This window comes from Rhagoletis pomonella, unplaced genomic scaffold (genome assembly GCF_013731165.1).
Source record: "Rhagoletis pomonella isolate Grant_MI unplaced genomic scaffold, Rhpom_1.0 Rhpom_scaffold_00007, whole genome shotgun sequence".
NCBI classification, from domain to species: domain Eukaryota; kingdom Metazoa; phylum Arthropoda; class Insecta; order Diptera; family Tephritidae; genus Rhagoletis; species Rhagoletis pomonella.
Genome location: NW_023458561.1, coordinates 37,168,062 through 37,182,643, shown reverse-complemented (window position 1 = coordinate 37,182,643; position 14,582 = coordinate 37,168,062). Strand labels below are relative to the sequence as shown.

General features: G+C 36.1%; 1 protein-coding gene across 1 annotated transcript in view; it reads left to right on the top strand.

The window, feature by feature from the left end:
- Window positions 1-14,582, top strand: part of LOC118743799 (transient receptor potential cation channel trpm) — a gene marked incomplete at its 5' end in the record, with an annotated part of 161,503 nt that overhangs the window by 53,196 nt on the left and 93,725 nt on the right. The window contains 5 exon segments of the mRNA XM_036476564.1: window positions 513-660; window positions 1,460-1,646; window positions 1,893-2,049; window positions 3,145-3,246; window positions 13,931-14,117. Of these exon segments, the coding sequence (XP_036332457.1) occupies window positions 513-660; window positions 1,460-1,646; window positions 1,893-2,049; window positions 3,145-3,246; window positions 13,931-14,117 (781 nt within the window).

The window sequence follows — 14,582 nt, the reverse complement described above, 5'->3', positions numbered from 1 at the left end:
AGTTTATCCATTAAAGGAAAGTAGTTCGGTGTTCGCGCGACTTGCGTTGAGCCGGCCGTTTATTACACTTATGCACAACATAGCACTACATCGTCCGCGTACACGATAACTTGACCTCGCGGCGGTTTTAGAAGAATGTTGTTTACTATGCAAATCCTCCGCAGAGGGGGCGGCAGTACACAGCCTTGCGGAGCACCTCGCCTTTAGCAAAATTCCTTCTCACTTCTTCAGTGCAAAAATGGAGTCTGAGCTTAAGCTCAGCTTTTATGCAAGAGGCTCACTCTTACTCAATAGGGGTATTCTCTGAGTCTTGCAAAGCCCTTGCATGGTGCACAGATTGCACGGGTTGCACGGTAAAAACCGGTTTTCGTATGGGACAGCTTTGCAAACCGTGCAATCCGTGCACCGTGCAAGGGCTTTGCAAGACTCTGAGAATACCCCTCATATAATTTAAAGTAAGAAGATGACCATTTCTATTAACTGATTTTCTTCTTATTTTACTTCATCATTAGATATGCCTCCGATGGCGAGGAGCAGCCAGTACTGGAGTCCATGCGGGATTACTTAATAACTACTATACAAAAAACTTTCGAAGTCGGCTTCGATCAAGCGGAAAAACTTTACCAAGAACTTTTGCAATGCACACGAAATAAAAATTTGGTAAGTAAATACATACTATGTAAATAAATAAATACACAGATAGAATACAATAAAAACAAAAAAAAAACGAAATTGCTTGGTATTGCCGGCTGGGAAATTATGGCCAGTATTGTTGTTGCTTTGTACTTTTTGGTATACTACCAACTTTCTTTCGACAACTACTATGCTAAATTGCATAACTTTTGCTTCGCTGACATGCTTTGGGATATCTATGGCCAGCCTACCGCATATCGCCTGCTGACTTTTCGTCTCTGACCACATTTTCAATATGAATATTAACCTAGAATGTGGTAAAATATGCAGATATTTCCTTTAGCTTTTATCTACTTTCGATACTCTGCGGATTTGTCTGCATAAATATTTTGTGGCTATGGCCTTAGACGTTTATCTTTTCAGTCAGTTTGCATAAGATTTATTAAATATGCGCAAAAAATTGAAAAGTTTTCTGATCATTTGGGACTCTTGTTGAGTGCGCTCTAATCGAAAAAATTTGGAATGAAGTGATGTAAGAATATCGAAATAAAATTAGGACCGTTTGGGCAAGTAGGTTTTAAAATGTATCTGCCCTTGAACAAATTTTTTTCTGATAGATTTTAAAACGTACTCGAACAACGCTACTTGGAGTATTGGCAAAATTGTATGCACTCTTCTTCATATTTTGTTCATTTTCATCAGCAGTTTACCATTTTAACGATATCCTTCAAAATTCCCCCCCCCCCCCAATCAAACGAACGCGTTAGGCGATAAAATTTACGAAATGCTTCTTATGTTTCCCCCCCACCACTTTTTCAATACACAGATAACCGTTTTTCGTATACAAGAGAAGCCCGAAGGCGAGGCGCAGGAATTGGATCAGACCATATTGACGGCGCTGTTCAAATCGCAACACTTGAGCCCACCGGAACAGCTGAGTTTGGCGTTGACATGGAATCGCGTCGATATAGCTCGTAGCGAAATTTTCGTCTATGGGCAGGAATGGCCACACGGTAGGTTGTTGCTTTGCATTTGCTCATTAAAATGTACGCATGTAGATATGTACGCATCTATTGAAATTTCAGTGCCGTTATTTTGCCGCTGATAATATTGTATTTTCAGTTTTCATTCATTTAGTTGCAATGTTGAATTTAAATTTAAATTTGACAAGCTTCAATGAAGATGTTTATCGAATTTAATGAACTTCCAATTTTGGTTACTCATCTTGTTTTGCATTCCACATTGTTGTCTGCTTTTAGGCGCTTTGGACGAAGCGATGATGCAGGCACTCGAGCACGATAGAATCGATTTTGTGAAATTACTATTGGAGAATGGTGTTTCAATGAAGAAATTTTTGACAATACCACGCCTTGAGGAATTATATAATACAAAACATGGTCCAGCCAATACTTTAGGGTAAGTAGAAGATCAATAAAAATGCATGTGAAAAAGCAAAGTCGGAGTGATAATGCTTTCACCCGCTAGAATTGTTCTATATCGAAAAAAGTATGGCCCTATTTTTTTTTTATTTTGAAATCAAAAAGTATTTAGAGGTCGCTCGAAGCGCTCAACGGTTTCCATGTATTTATTATATTTATGAAAAAAAACAACTTTTCGTAGAAATGGTATAGAATTCTTAAAAATCAATATTTTTCTATCGGAAAACTATGTTTATCTGCAAGAAATTCCCAGTAATAATACCAAACGTTTACTTAACCATTTTTGCATCGCAACTATAATTTATAGGTCCGCGATAAAACTCCGAAAACCCCGAAAAATGCAATGGGGGGACCAATGAAAAATCGTAAGTATTCAAAAATTGTTAAATAAACAATTGGGTATTATTATTGAAAGTCTCCTGAAGAGAACCAGAGCTTTCCGATCGAAAAATATTGATTTTAAAGAATTCTATACCATTTCTACGAAAAGTTGTTTTTTTTCGTATATAAAAATTCATGGAAAACTTTGAGCGACCTCAAAATATTTTTTGATTTCAAAATAAAAGAATTGGGTTATACTTTTTTTCGTTATAGAACAATCCTAGGTGGTGAGAGCATTACAATTCCGACTTTACTGTTTTTGGACCACCCTAATATACATATATATGTACAAGAGAATTAGTTTTGATTTTTGATGTGTAAATCAGAGTTGTATCGTTCGTTGGATTTTCAAAAATTAGGTGTCCAATTAAAGGGCTTGATCTGTAGATGTGCAATATGATTTTAGTTTTTTTTTTTTGAAAAAGGGTGACCACCTTTTTGAAAATTAAATTGGAATTATTTAAAAGGTTAAATTAATGATTACCTATTTGTAAACATCGAAATAGTTTTGAAATAGCTTTAGTTTTTAATTACATGCCGGCGGTTGCCACCTGTTTAAAAGTGAAATCAATTCAATTCTTCAGTTAATTAAAATTCGAATTCTTGTAAACTATGTATTCCGATATATACAAACTTTTCAATGGTCTTCCTTGGCTGAATTCTAATAAAATTTAATTTTATTTGCTTATAGTTACATTTTACGCGATGTACGTCCACACATCCCCAAAGGATACGTCTACACATTACATGATATCGGCTTAGTTATTAACAAATTGATGGGTGGCGCGTATCGGTAAGTAAACTTCTTATTTTGCTAAATACAGATTTCTAATTACGTATGCAAACATACCCAGTGGGAAAATGTAATGTATAGTAATCGAAGAAATAATTAGTGAAAAACCCTTTTCACATTCGAAAATGCATTTTTTCCCCAGGGCGATGTCCTAAGAAAAGTAGGGCATTCAATTTTGCATTGCAATTTTTTGAACTTTTTGAAATTATTAGAATTATGATTACATAGTTAGCAGTAATATTATCGAGAACGCATAAGAAATACATTATATTGTTTATCACGCATGTAATGCTTTACTACTTTTCCGACTGGGTAACTATGTGTAAAACGACATACATATGTAGTTAGTATACAGAGCATATCTACGAATGCAACTGACAAAAACCAAACATTTTCTTTTTGCAAAAGTCAACATACATCAAAGCACACAATATCCAAAAATTTTTTAATTCTGCCACTTTTGGGCAATAACTAAAAAAGGCAGCTTAAAATACGCATAGTTAATTAAATACAAACATATTTGGCTATTAAAAGCAAACATTTAATTCCGGCTGGCTTTAAACTTTAAGAGAAAGGGTATTCTTTGGGAATTTCACTTACTCACTTTCTCTACTTGCTTATTTTCCCATTTAATGGGTTAATAGGTCAGGCGTACGGCTCGCTACGGCATTCTGCTGCCAGTTTATGGTGTGAACTGTTAAACCGAAATATGTACTTTGGCTGACCAACGGGCAGGCGAATGTTTATATGAGGATGAGTTTATGTAACTTTGTATGTATGTGTGAAGTGTGCCGTGTGTTAAGCCGAGTTGTTGACTTTGCGCTTCAGTGCAAGGGATTAATTTAAAGGTCCCTTGCGTGCGCCGCAAAGCTTTGCCTACTGAAATTTGTATATCTCTGAATGCTACGCGCTTGTGTTTTTTGTATTGTGTGTGTGTGTCCCTTAAGCACACGCAGTGCCATATACATAAGTTTTCATGCTTGCTTATTTTTGTAGACCTTTATGTGAAAATTAGTCCTTGATAAGGTTGCTCTTGCACTGTGAACTCGACGTACATAGTTAGCAGTTTTCGGGTAATAAGAGCAAAATGTGAATGTAGTTGCTTGTAGCTAACCGAAATTGTTTGAACTTTAATTTGATTCTTTAAAAATGCTTGAATTTGTGTATTAATTGGTACTCTTTACTCTGCGAAGGGTTTCATGCTTGGCTTTGGGTGGCTATGTAGCTGAGAGATAATTTAAATTAATTAATTAAATTTAATAATTTTGTGTGTAAAGTATGGATTATACGAGGGTTACTAACTAAGTCTATAGATGCCGCAATCCTAATGTCATTTGAGTCGCTCTATATACACCAGAAAACATTGACGCAAGACGATAACACAGCAAAAAAAAAACAGTGGCTGATGTCTCGTTTTCCCCACTACGTCAGAATTGGTCCCTAACCTCAAAAAACATGGCGGCTATTATGTGATACTTGTGATATTTTTTTAGATAATTTAATTTTGAAATGTTTTTAGGTTGGTTAACCAATTGTTTGATTAATATACATATGTACACAATCCTTTTGGAGTAAAATATGAGCATCTTATAAATTTATACGTAAAGTTTGGTACCAGCACCTCTTTCGGCAAGAGGAAAAATTTTGGACGATGCCCCAAACCATATCTAGGGGAAAATGATTTTGGACCACTCTAATACATAGATATGTATGAATATTACCAACTCAGTTATTTTTACAAGCTTTTATTTAACTTGTTAGCCTCTCTATGCTGTGTGCTTGTCCTCAAATACGCATTTATGACAGATATTTTACGCATTCAAGGATGTTCATAAATAATTTTAATTGAAGACAATTTCAATATTTGAAAATCACTCATACGCCATCGGCTGGCCTACTTTGCGAACGCGAAATAATTTTGAGTTATCCCTGCAAAAAATGGGACTAATCCGGGATGACTCCGGGATCAATCGCAAAGGAGCATGCGACTAATACCACTTTTGATCTCTTTATATGGAATGAACTGTTCGCTTTTGTTCGAGCATGTCCTATGAAGAGACTAATTGTTCACCTTTATACCCGAACGGGTATAAAAAGCGACTAGTCAGTTTTAAAAAATAAAAATAAAAATCTGCGCCAGCTTAGATTCGAACCGTGGCGCTCAGTTTTGTCAGGCGAACACTCTCTCTCTGTGCCAACGCCGCACTTGAAATTTCATTGCCGAAGTGCTTACATATCATTAAATCGTTAATAGTACCCGTTAGAGATGAGTTGGGGACTAATTGATCTCCAATTATACCCATAAGGGAGGAGTCGAGACTAATTGATCTCCATTAGTACCCCTATGAGACTAGTTGCGACTAATTAATGCCGAACTGTACCCGATTGAGAGCAATCTCGGAATACTCTCTTTAGAGATTAGTCGCACAATTTTTTGCAGGGATGTTAATGTGTGTGGGTGTGTGCGTGTGTGTGCGTTACGATGCTTCGATGTTGATACACGCTAATGAATATTTTTGTAGATTTTTCTGTTATGTACAGCATATTCTTAATTTCTATTCCACCAAGCCACACAAATGTTGCAGTTGATCCACAAGGTCCAAAGACTTGAAATCTGTGTCGTTATCCTTTCGCTGCTTTAACTAAACATGAAGTTTTCCTCTTTTTGCGCGCTATCTCAACAACGTTTTATTAAAGTTCCAAATCTACCTAATTTCTTTTTATTTTTATTTTTTCCCTTTTGCCTTTTATCTTTTAAGACTTATCAACACTTATTTGCTTGCCCTTTTCGTTTTTTTTTGCTTATTTTACGAGCACTTGAGCACTTTAAGCCAAAAAGTTTTATCCAGCTCGCATAGAATTCAAAATCAAATGCCGGTCTAACTACAATTTGATGGTGATGACACTGATAATGTTATTGGTATGTATGTAGCTAGTTGCTTTAGTTTCTTTAGTAGGTGGTAATAATGACTTTGACGAGGATGCCAGTTGATCCTTTTTTCGTTTGGGTAATTTTTTGCAAGTATAGTTTTTGTTTAACATTTTTTGTTTTAGTTACCCTGAATTTTACTGCTCAAGAGATTTGGGGCGTGATTTTGCATTGAAATTTATTGTGTCACTTTTGTTGTGTGCTGCTTATATTCAATTTGCTGTCCCTTTTGTGTTTTTTCTCATACTAGTAAATTTTTTGTGAGTATGGATTTTAGGCAACGAAATTAAAAAAAAAAAGAGAAAAAATTTCATGGTGCTTTAGCGTCTTAATTTTAGTTTGATAGGCTTAAAAAGGAATAGAAAGAGTTTTTTTTTTTACAGTTTGAAAAGCAATGGTGTGCCCATGCAGCGTGTCCATTGGCAAAATAATCTGGATTTCAGGAGTACCATAAATATTATTTTTGAATTTTTTAAATTTCTGGCAAAATGATTTTAAGTCATCGCCTATAATAGCTGCGGTGGACTTGGAGGACTTTGGCAGGACCTAGAATTGACCCAATATATTCCAGTTTGTTGATAAATTTCGAGAATGTAATACATATCGACAACTCAATGAATTTTAAAAAACACAAGATCCGATAATTCAACAAAACTCGATAACTCGGCAGATTTCGATAATTTCGATAACTCAAAAATATATATATCTCGATATAAATCGATAGTTCTATAAAATTTGGATACCTCTATAAATCTCGAGAACTCGTTTAATTTTGATAGCTCCATATTTTTCGAAGATTTCTATAATTCATTGCACTCTGGTAACACGATAAAATTCAATAAATAGGGATAACTCGATAAACCTATATAACCTTGAAATTTCCATAACTCCAAAATATCGATTCGATAAACCGAAAAATTTCAATATCAAAATAAAAGTCGATAACTTGATAATTTCAAGCAACTCAACGCCTTACAATGACTCGATAAATGTCGTTAATTCCGTAAATAATAATTTAATAAATATGGATAACTGACACATTTCATTAACTTGACAAATTTCGATAGTCCCATAAATTTTTATAGCTCGATAACTCTCCGTACATTTCCACAACTTATTTTCTGTGTCTACAAATTTCGACAACTCAATAAACATTGATCAATTTGAATAATTCGATACGTTGCGATAACTCAATAAATATTGATAACTCGATGAATTTCGATAATTATAAACTTGGATGATTCGATAAATTGCGGTAACTTGATAACTTTCGATAACAAAATTTTTTATGACTGAATTTATTTCGATTCCTATCTTAGTATTTCACTTACCCTAATTCTTACGTACATCTCGGTTCGGTAAAATCGCTAAACGAACGGTGCCAAAATTTAGTTAGCGTATTAATATATAGATAACAATAATACTTCGCGTTATTTTTTAACTTTCTCAGTTTTGTCCAATAACGCAATTTTTTTTTAAGATATTGGCCAACTAAGTTTTCGATATACATCTTGTTTTTTTGAAGTTTTGGTACGCCATTTCCGAGATGACATTTTTTCCCACTCCTGCCGCAACTTTTTCCTTATGTCCTTTATCAACCCCACGACAGTGCTGTCATTGACCTGCTATGTGGTCCTGTTCCGTTTCAAGCTGAAATCCTGAACATTTTTTTTGACAGTTTCCTTGGTGTTTCTTAGCTTGCTTTAAAGTAATGCCTGACGTTTTCCGGATTCAGTATGTTTAGAACGAGGTCAATGTTTTTGGATACAAGAAAGTTAATGGTGAATCTGGCTGGACTTAAGCTGTCAAGAAAACTGTGGCAGCAATCTTTTTTAATTTTTATTTTTTTTTGAATATGCTAGTTGTCACAAATGAGGGTGTCCTTTTGCCACATTGGCAAATTGCCTGCCACATAAGATACTTCTTACTTTTCAATATTGATTGAAATGTCTGTATCCAGGAGTGTTTCGGCCTTTGGTCCTGTGCTCCGGGAAGTGTGCCAAAGTCCACTTTTACGTCCAAAATGATGCAAGCTTATTTTCTTTCATAAAATTCCACAGATTTCTGTCTAGTGTTTGTTCTTCTTCTCAGTAATCTTTGCTGCTTTTTGCTTTTTCCTAGTTTCTCAATTATTTGTCTTCTTTCATCTCGGCACCATAGACAAAAATAAAGTTTGGCAATATTATGAAGGAAGAAGCACTTCGAAGTTCTTTTCGAAGTTACCTTTCTCTTTGCCACTCCTTAAAACCTTTGTAATTTCATGCATTTACTTTAAAACTTTCACAGATGTTTACGGCGTATTTGAATGATATAAATAAACACAAAAATAATCAAAGGTTTAAATATACATATTTACTATTTTATTTTTTGCATCCAACCTATTTGCCTCACATTATGTATGTATGTGTAAACTTTACGATTTTCTTCCGCTTTTGAATCGCTCAAATTAGGCAAATAAATAAAATTTGCCCCAGGAGATGTGTCACTTGAATACAGCAAAGCGAAAAGGTGCCCCAAGGTTTGAGTTTTTTGCACATCCTCAATGCGTTTGTGTATATTCGTACATGTGTATGTATGTATCTTTTTACGCACTATCCTTTTTTGGTATCCTGAATACGAACGTCACGTGCGTTTTATAGTAGCTGGAAAGCCTCGAATGGCAATCAAGCGCATATTGTGTTGTGTTTCTTTTTGGTTTGTATAGATACGTTGATACCGTTAACACCTACATACTTACATACATATGTATTTGCATATTTGCATATTGAGTTGCATATACAGTGAATCAAATAAAAACTGGGACACGATGTTTCAGCCAAGTTTTGGCTATTTTTCTTTAGTTTATTTACTGTTTATTCTTTTTTTATGAAAGTATTACATAACAAACACCATATTAATCCAAATTTCAAACTTTCTGCAGAAATTATGGAAATTCCGCAAGGTTTGACCTAACTTTCTAACTTCTAAATCAGCATCTTTAGACAAAATTTTGGTATGCAGTTTTGTAGCCCATTAAATTTTAGTACAATAAAGTGCACAGTTTGAGTAGCTGGGACTTACCGTTGATTTTTGGCTATTTTTATTTTTTTGACGGTGTTCCGCATTTTTTTCCACACAAAGTGTGTTCGACAAAAACCTTTATATGGAAGAAAATGCCTAGCACCGTCAGCGAAAAAAATAATATTAAAAATCAACGCGATTTTCTACAGTCGTGAGATTTACACTTTGACCTACTAATTGAATAAGTTATAGAACTGCGTTTCTAAAATGGTTTAGAAAGTTTTGAATAAAAATTTTAAAATTTTTGGATGCAATTGTTAAAGTTTGTTAAATTTGTAAAATACTTGTTGAAGAATTGGTTGCGTGTTTTTGTTAGAGCCACTGTGGTATCCTAACCTTTTTCCGTGTGTGCCCATCAGGCAGTGCCCGGTGATTATCCCGACCACTAATCTGAGAGAAGAGCGATCCAGCCGAGTGAGTGGCATGGATCGCTTTACATAAATCTTTAGCCGAATTTCTTTGGTAGATTCCATCTGGCATTTACCTCATTGATAAGTTCGGGCTTTAGTTTGTGTTTACAGGAGGTTAGAGGTATGCCCGCATTTTGAGCAGAATCGACTTCAGATATTTCTGTCCCTGTCCTTGCGAGCTGGTCGGCTATGCAATTAACAGGAACCCATACAACAGTCAAGGAGCATTTTTATGCCAGCGGGTTGAGAGTCTTCCTCCATTCTATGGCTACTTTGGGTGTTTTTCCGTTAGATTTTAGAGACAGGGTTAAAGTCTGTTGCTCGTTTCAATTGGTTCCTCTCTGGGATTTTTATGAAGAGTTTGTTGTCTAAACGGAGTAGAGGAGTGGTATAATCTAACTGTCGCAGGACTTTTGCTTACATCTAATCTAATTTCAAAATACAACGGCAAATATACAATTTCGGGCAGACAATCGATTCGGCACAAAACTGAATGTAACTAATCCACTCACAATTTCGCTTGAAAGCTTTGACGACAAATGTGTACCGGAGAAAGATTCCTTTACGCAACGGCTTCTTAATTTTATTGCCATAATAAGTAGAATGTAATGATTTGTAAACACAAAACTTTATTCGAATTTGTTTTTAATTTGTGAAAATACACAAAAGCAAATAAAACTAAAAATGTTTGAGAATAGCTAAGCATGGTCTCAATTTTAATCGCTCATCTCCGATGTAGATTAATAAGTGGTGTATGTAAAATACAATTTCCCAGCTTATTTCTTGTTTACAAAGACAAATATATCCACATTTGCACAACAAATTGGTATTTTCGTAAAGGAAATTCCATTTCAAGCAAACAACCATTATCCTCAATGTAGGCCCCGCAGCGTTTTGCCCTTGGCAGTTTCACATACTCGTAGTTGCTTGTATGTATGTATGTATTTATATGTACACAGACGTACGAGTAGCTAAGTTTTGCTTTCGTTTCTTTAAACCCAATGTCCAGTCAACCAATCCCACGCTTTTCTCACAAGCAATTTAAAATCACGCAAAAAATTTTAGCTGTACCATGCTTCGAGAAAATCTGTTGAATGTGATTTCAGTGATTGATTGTTTTAAAAGTGTGTATTCAAACATTCACTAAAACTCTAAATCAATAACTGGAAATCATTTGTTGATCCTGTGTAATGGCCCTTTAGCTCTGGTGCAAATAACGTTAATGGCCCTACACGCGTTCTGTTTTCGTGATTCATTTTACTGTGCTCATATCAGTGATGGTCTTTTACTAGTTGTCCTTTAAAGGAGTTAGTTTTGGTTAGCACCGTTGCTCTTTTTAGTTATTTTGCTCAACATACATTTATGTATACGCATGCTCTGCTATGCAGTCACATGTTAGTGGTTTTCGTTCCTTTAAACGATTTAAAAAATGTATGTATGTACATTAGGATGCATCACTCTCCATAAAAAAAAAAATCGTTACTATTTTTCCATCGGAAAGGCAAAGTTATTATATTTACGACTCTTGCACGTAAGTGAGCTGAAGCGATTGAAAATACCTCCAAAACCAAGTTTTTTAAACTGTCAATTACCATTCTCATTATTCCCGAAGTGTGGAAATCGGGGAAAGTGGTCCCACAGCTGACACCAGGGAAGCTAGCCAACAAAGGAAACGCCTACCATCCAATAACGCTACTTTCCTCCGAGCGAAGACACGTGAGGCCCTGCTACTCCCGCACTCCACGCACCACCCGACCCCAGAGAAGCATCAGCACAACAACAGCACTTAACGTCATAAACACTCAAATAACACGTGACCTTAACCGCAACCACCCCTGTGAGAGAACGGCTCCCTTAATGTTGAACCGGTCACAGGCGTTTAACACTGCTTGTCATTCCTCGCTGCTAGCAGGCATCGAGGCTTCCTCTCTCCCACCGGGACTCAAACGGAGGTCGTCAGTCGTCCGTAACCTTTCGAGATAAAACTTCAATATCTAGAAGAATTCAGCAAGTGGTTACACAGGGTGGTGTCCTTTCCCCTATTTTTTAATTTCTATATACCGAAGATTCCTCTGCCACCGAAGAGATTTTCCCTGATTTCATACGCTGAAGACTGCTCGATATTGGCGTCTGGAAAGGCACTTGATGACCTCTGCTCAAAAGTAAATGGCTACCGCTCCCCACTTTATCGCTTCTTCACTGCAAGGAGTCCAACACTCTCCCCAACGAAATCAACGGTGACCCTTTTCACCACCTGGACGAAGAACCACGGTGAAGAACCCGAAAATTTTAGGGGTACCTTTGATAGCCTTCCTTCATTCTCCGCGCACACAACCGCAATTTGCAATGAAGTATACAGACGAAAAATGGTCCTCACCTGGGAAAAAGACAAAGAAACGTTGCTGGAAACATACAAGGTATTGCATGCTCAGAGCTTCGACTACCACGCGAGGGTCGCGCTACTCTGGTGCAGTTACGGTTAGGATACTGTAGCCGTCTTAACAGTTACTTATCTAGGCTGTACCCGAATATCTCCAATTAGTGTGCGGCATGTGGAGACTCCTCTCGTCGAAACAGCTCGTTAACGATGTAAAAACCGACCCCTGCGGAGCTTAGTAATGCCGCTAGAACAACAACTGTGTGCCAGAAATTTACTGCTTTTTTGTTAGCAGGTACCTGTGCTTAGAAAGCATTACAGTGGTCTGGGAAGCCTAAATTTCAAGATTCGTTTCACAAACTTCTAAGCCCGTAAACCCCTGCTAGTGCTTTTCGCCAACTGTTGACCAGCACTCATTTGAAGAGATAAGAGTACAGAAAGAGCTAATTGAAATTTAGGTAAAAAAAAGTCAAAGCTTCCAAGAATACTAGAACGTCCATTCCAAAGCAACTAGGCAAAAAGTGGCAGGAAAAAGGTTTCACAGGCTTTCATAGGCCCAGAATCCTTAATCGGGCTACAATGGAGTTCCGTTAAGAGAGGGTTTTAAGTAAAAAACTAAAAGACTGGTTGGTCTGGAATCCTTAGGTGAGATGTGAGAGTGTTTGCCAGTCTTCGCCAATCTTGTCACACTCCAAGCCGCGGGAATATATCCCCGCACTACTACTTTTGATTGTATCCAAATAACGGATTTTGCTTAAAAGGATGTAATGTCCAAACAAGATTACACTTCGTCAGCAGAAGCTGCCTTGCATGGAACATAATACATCGTCCAGCAGCGACATCTCACTACTCCTGGGCCATTCCATACCTCAACGCACATAAAACTTAAGGATTCGTGACCTCCTTTAATACCTTCAAAGAAGGCCAGGCTTTATACCTCTTAGACTTCTTGACCTGTGAAGTGTATGTGTATGTATGTACTTATTGCCTTTTTTTTATCAACTTACCCATCCGAGAGTAACTTATGATGATTTCGTTTCTACCAAAAAATGTTGCCCTTGCACGGTGCAAAATGTGCTTGATGTAAAGATCCCAATTCGTTTTTAGCTTTCTGTAAAATGTGCTAACTTGAGGAACATATATAGGCATTTGGGTGGTCCTGAAAAATATCAACATCAAAATTTTGTATGGGGCACTCAGGTAAAAAATAAAAACATTCACGTAAACGAAATTAAAAAAAAAATATGAGTCGCTACCAGGACTGAAAAATTAAATTGTTTTTAAAATCGCAAAAACTCGACTTAATCTGTACTTTGAACAGCTATATTGAAACGTACTGAAACAAGTCCATATACTCGCTAAGTCAGTCCGAATTTTCGCGTTAAAAAATAGATATTTTCAAACCCGGGGAGCGACGCCAAAAATTTTTTTTATTTGCTTTTTTTGTTGGATGTTTTTATTTTATATGTAGAACAAAATAAGCCAGTGCCCAATGATGTTTATATTTTTAAGAACCACCCTTATATAATAGGTAGAAGTAGACATTGTGCCGTATGCCTAAAAACTAAGTAATTGCTTTTTCTTAAATTGCATACCTTTCACTTAAATTTATTTGTACAAATTAGGTGAAAGTTCTAAAATTTTAGGAAAAAGCATTTGCTTAGGTTTTATGCATAGAGCCCATTATGTATACCAAAATCTTCGAAAATAAGACAAGTATAGTCACACATTGGTTCAAATATCAGTAACTCGTTCTTATCAATCTTCTCTCAAAATTTAATTTAATCTTCTTCTCTCCTTTTCTTTTATATGTGCTTGTATGCCGTGAAATTCGGTTCGGAATTCCTTCACATTCCCCACCACCAATTGCATCCGCATTTGTCAACATTTCGCTCACCGTTTATGCAGCTCCTATTATACACGCCGAAAATTTCGTCCGATTTACGCCAAAGTTATGAATAGTTATGCCAATGCACACCGAAAATCTTCAACATATCAACGTTATGCTGGCGCGAATTCCTTGAGTTTGGTTACCGGATTGCTGCCATTCACAACGGAAATGGCACTTTTTGAATTTCCTTTCAATGAGTTGTTGGTAAGTAAATAGTTATGTAGCTGCGTATATACAGTCAGCGTCAAAATTATGAATACACCGACGTTATGACGTTTTTTTTTTTTATGTATGGTTTCCATACACAATTTTTCTTATCTTCTTTTTTAATACAGTTCATTCAATAGCAAAAACCAGCAGAATCATTTTTTTTTTCATATAGAACTCGGGAAAATTCGATTTTTAGATAAATTTTGAGCATGCAATTTTGTACCGTGTAGTTTTGAGAATTTTATTTTTGTTGTCAAGGGTGTTGCGCATTTTCTTCCATACATCAGATGAACAAAATATTTTTTTATATGGAAGAAAATGCGCAACACCCTCGAAAAAAAAACATCTAAAATCAACGGTAATTTTTAGAGACTTGAGACTTGTACCCTATTATACTAAAATGTAATGCGCTACAAAGCGTCAATTTTTCTAAGAAATCGAATTGAAAAGTTGAAAAAT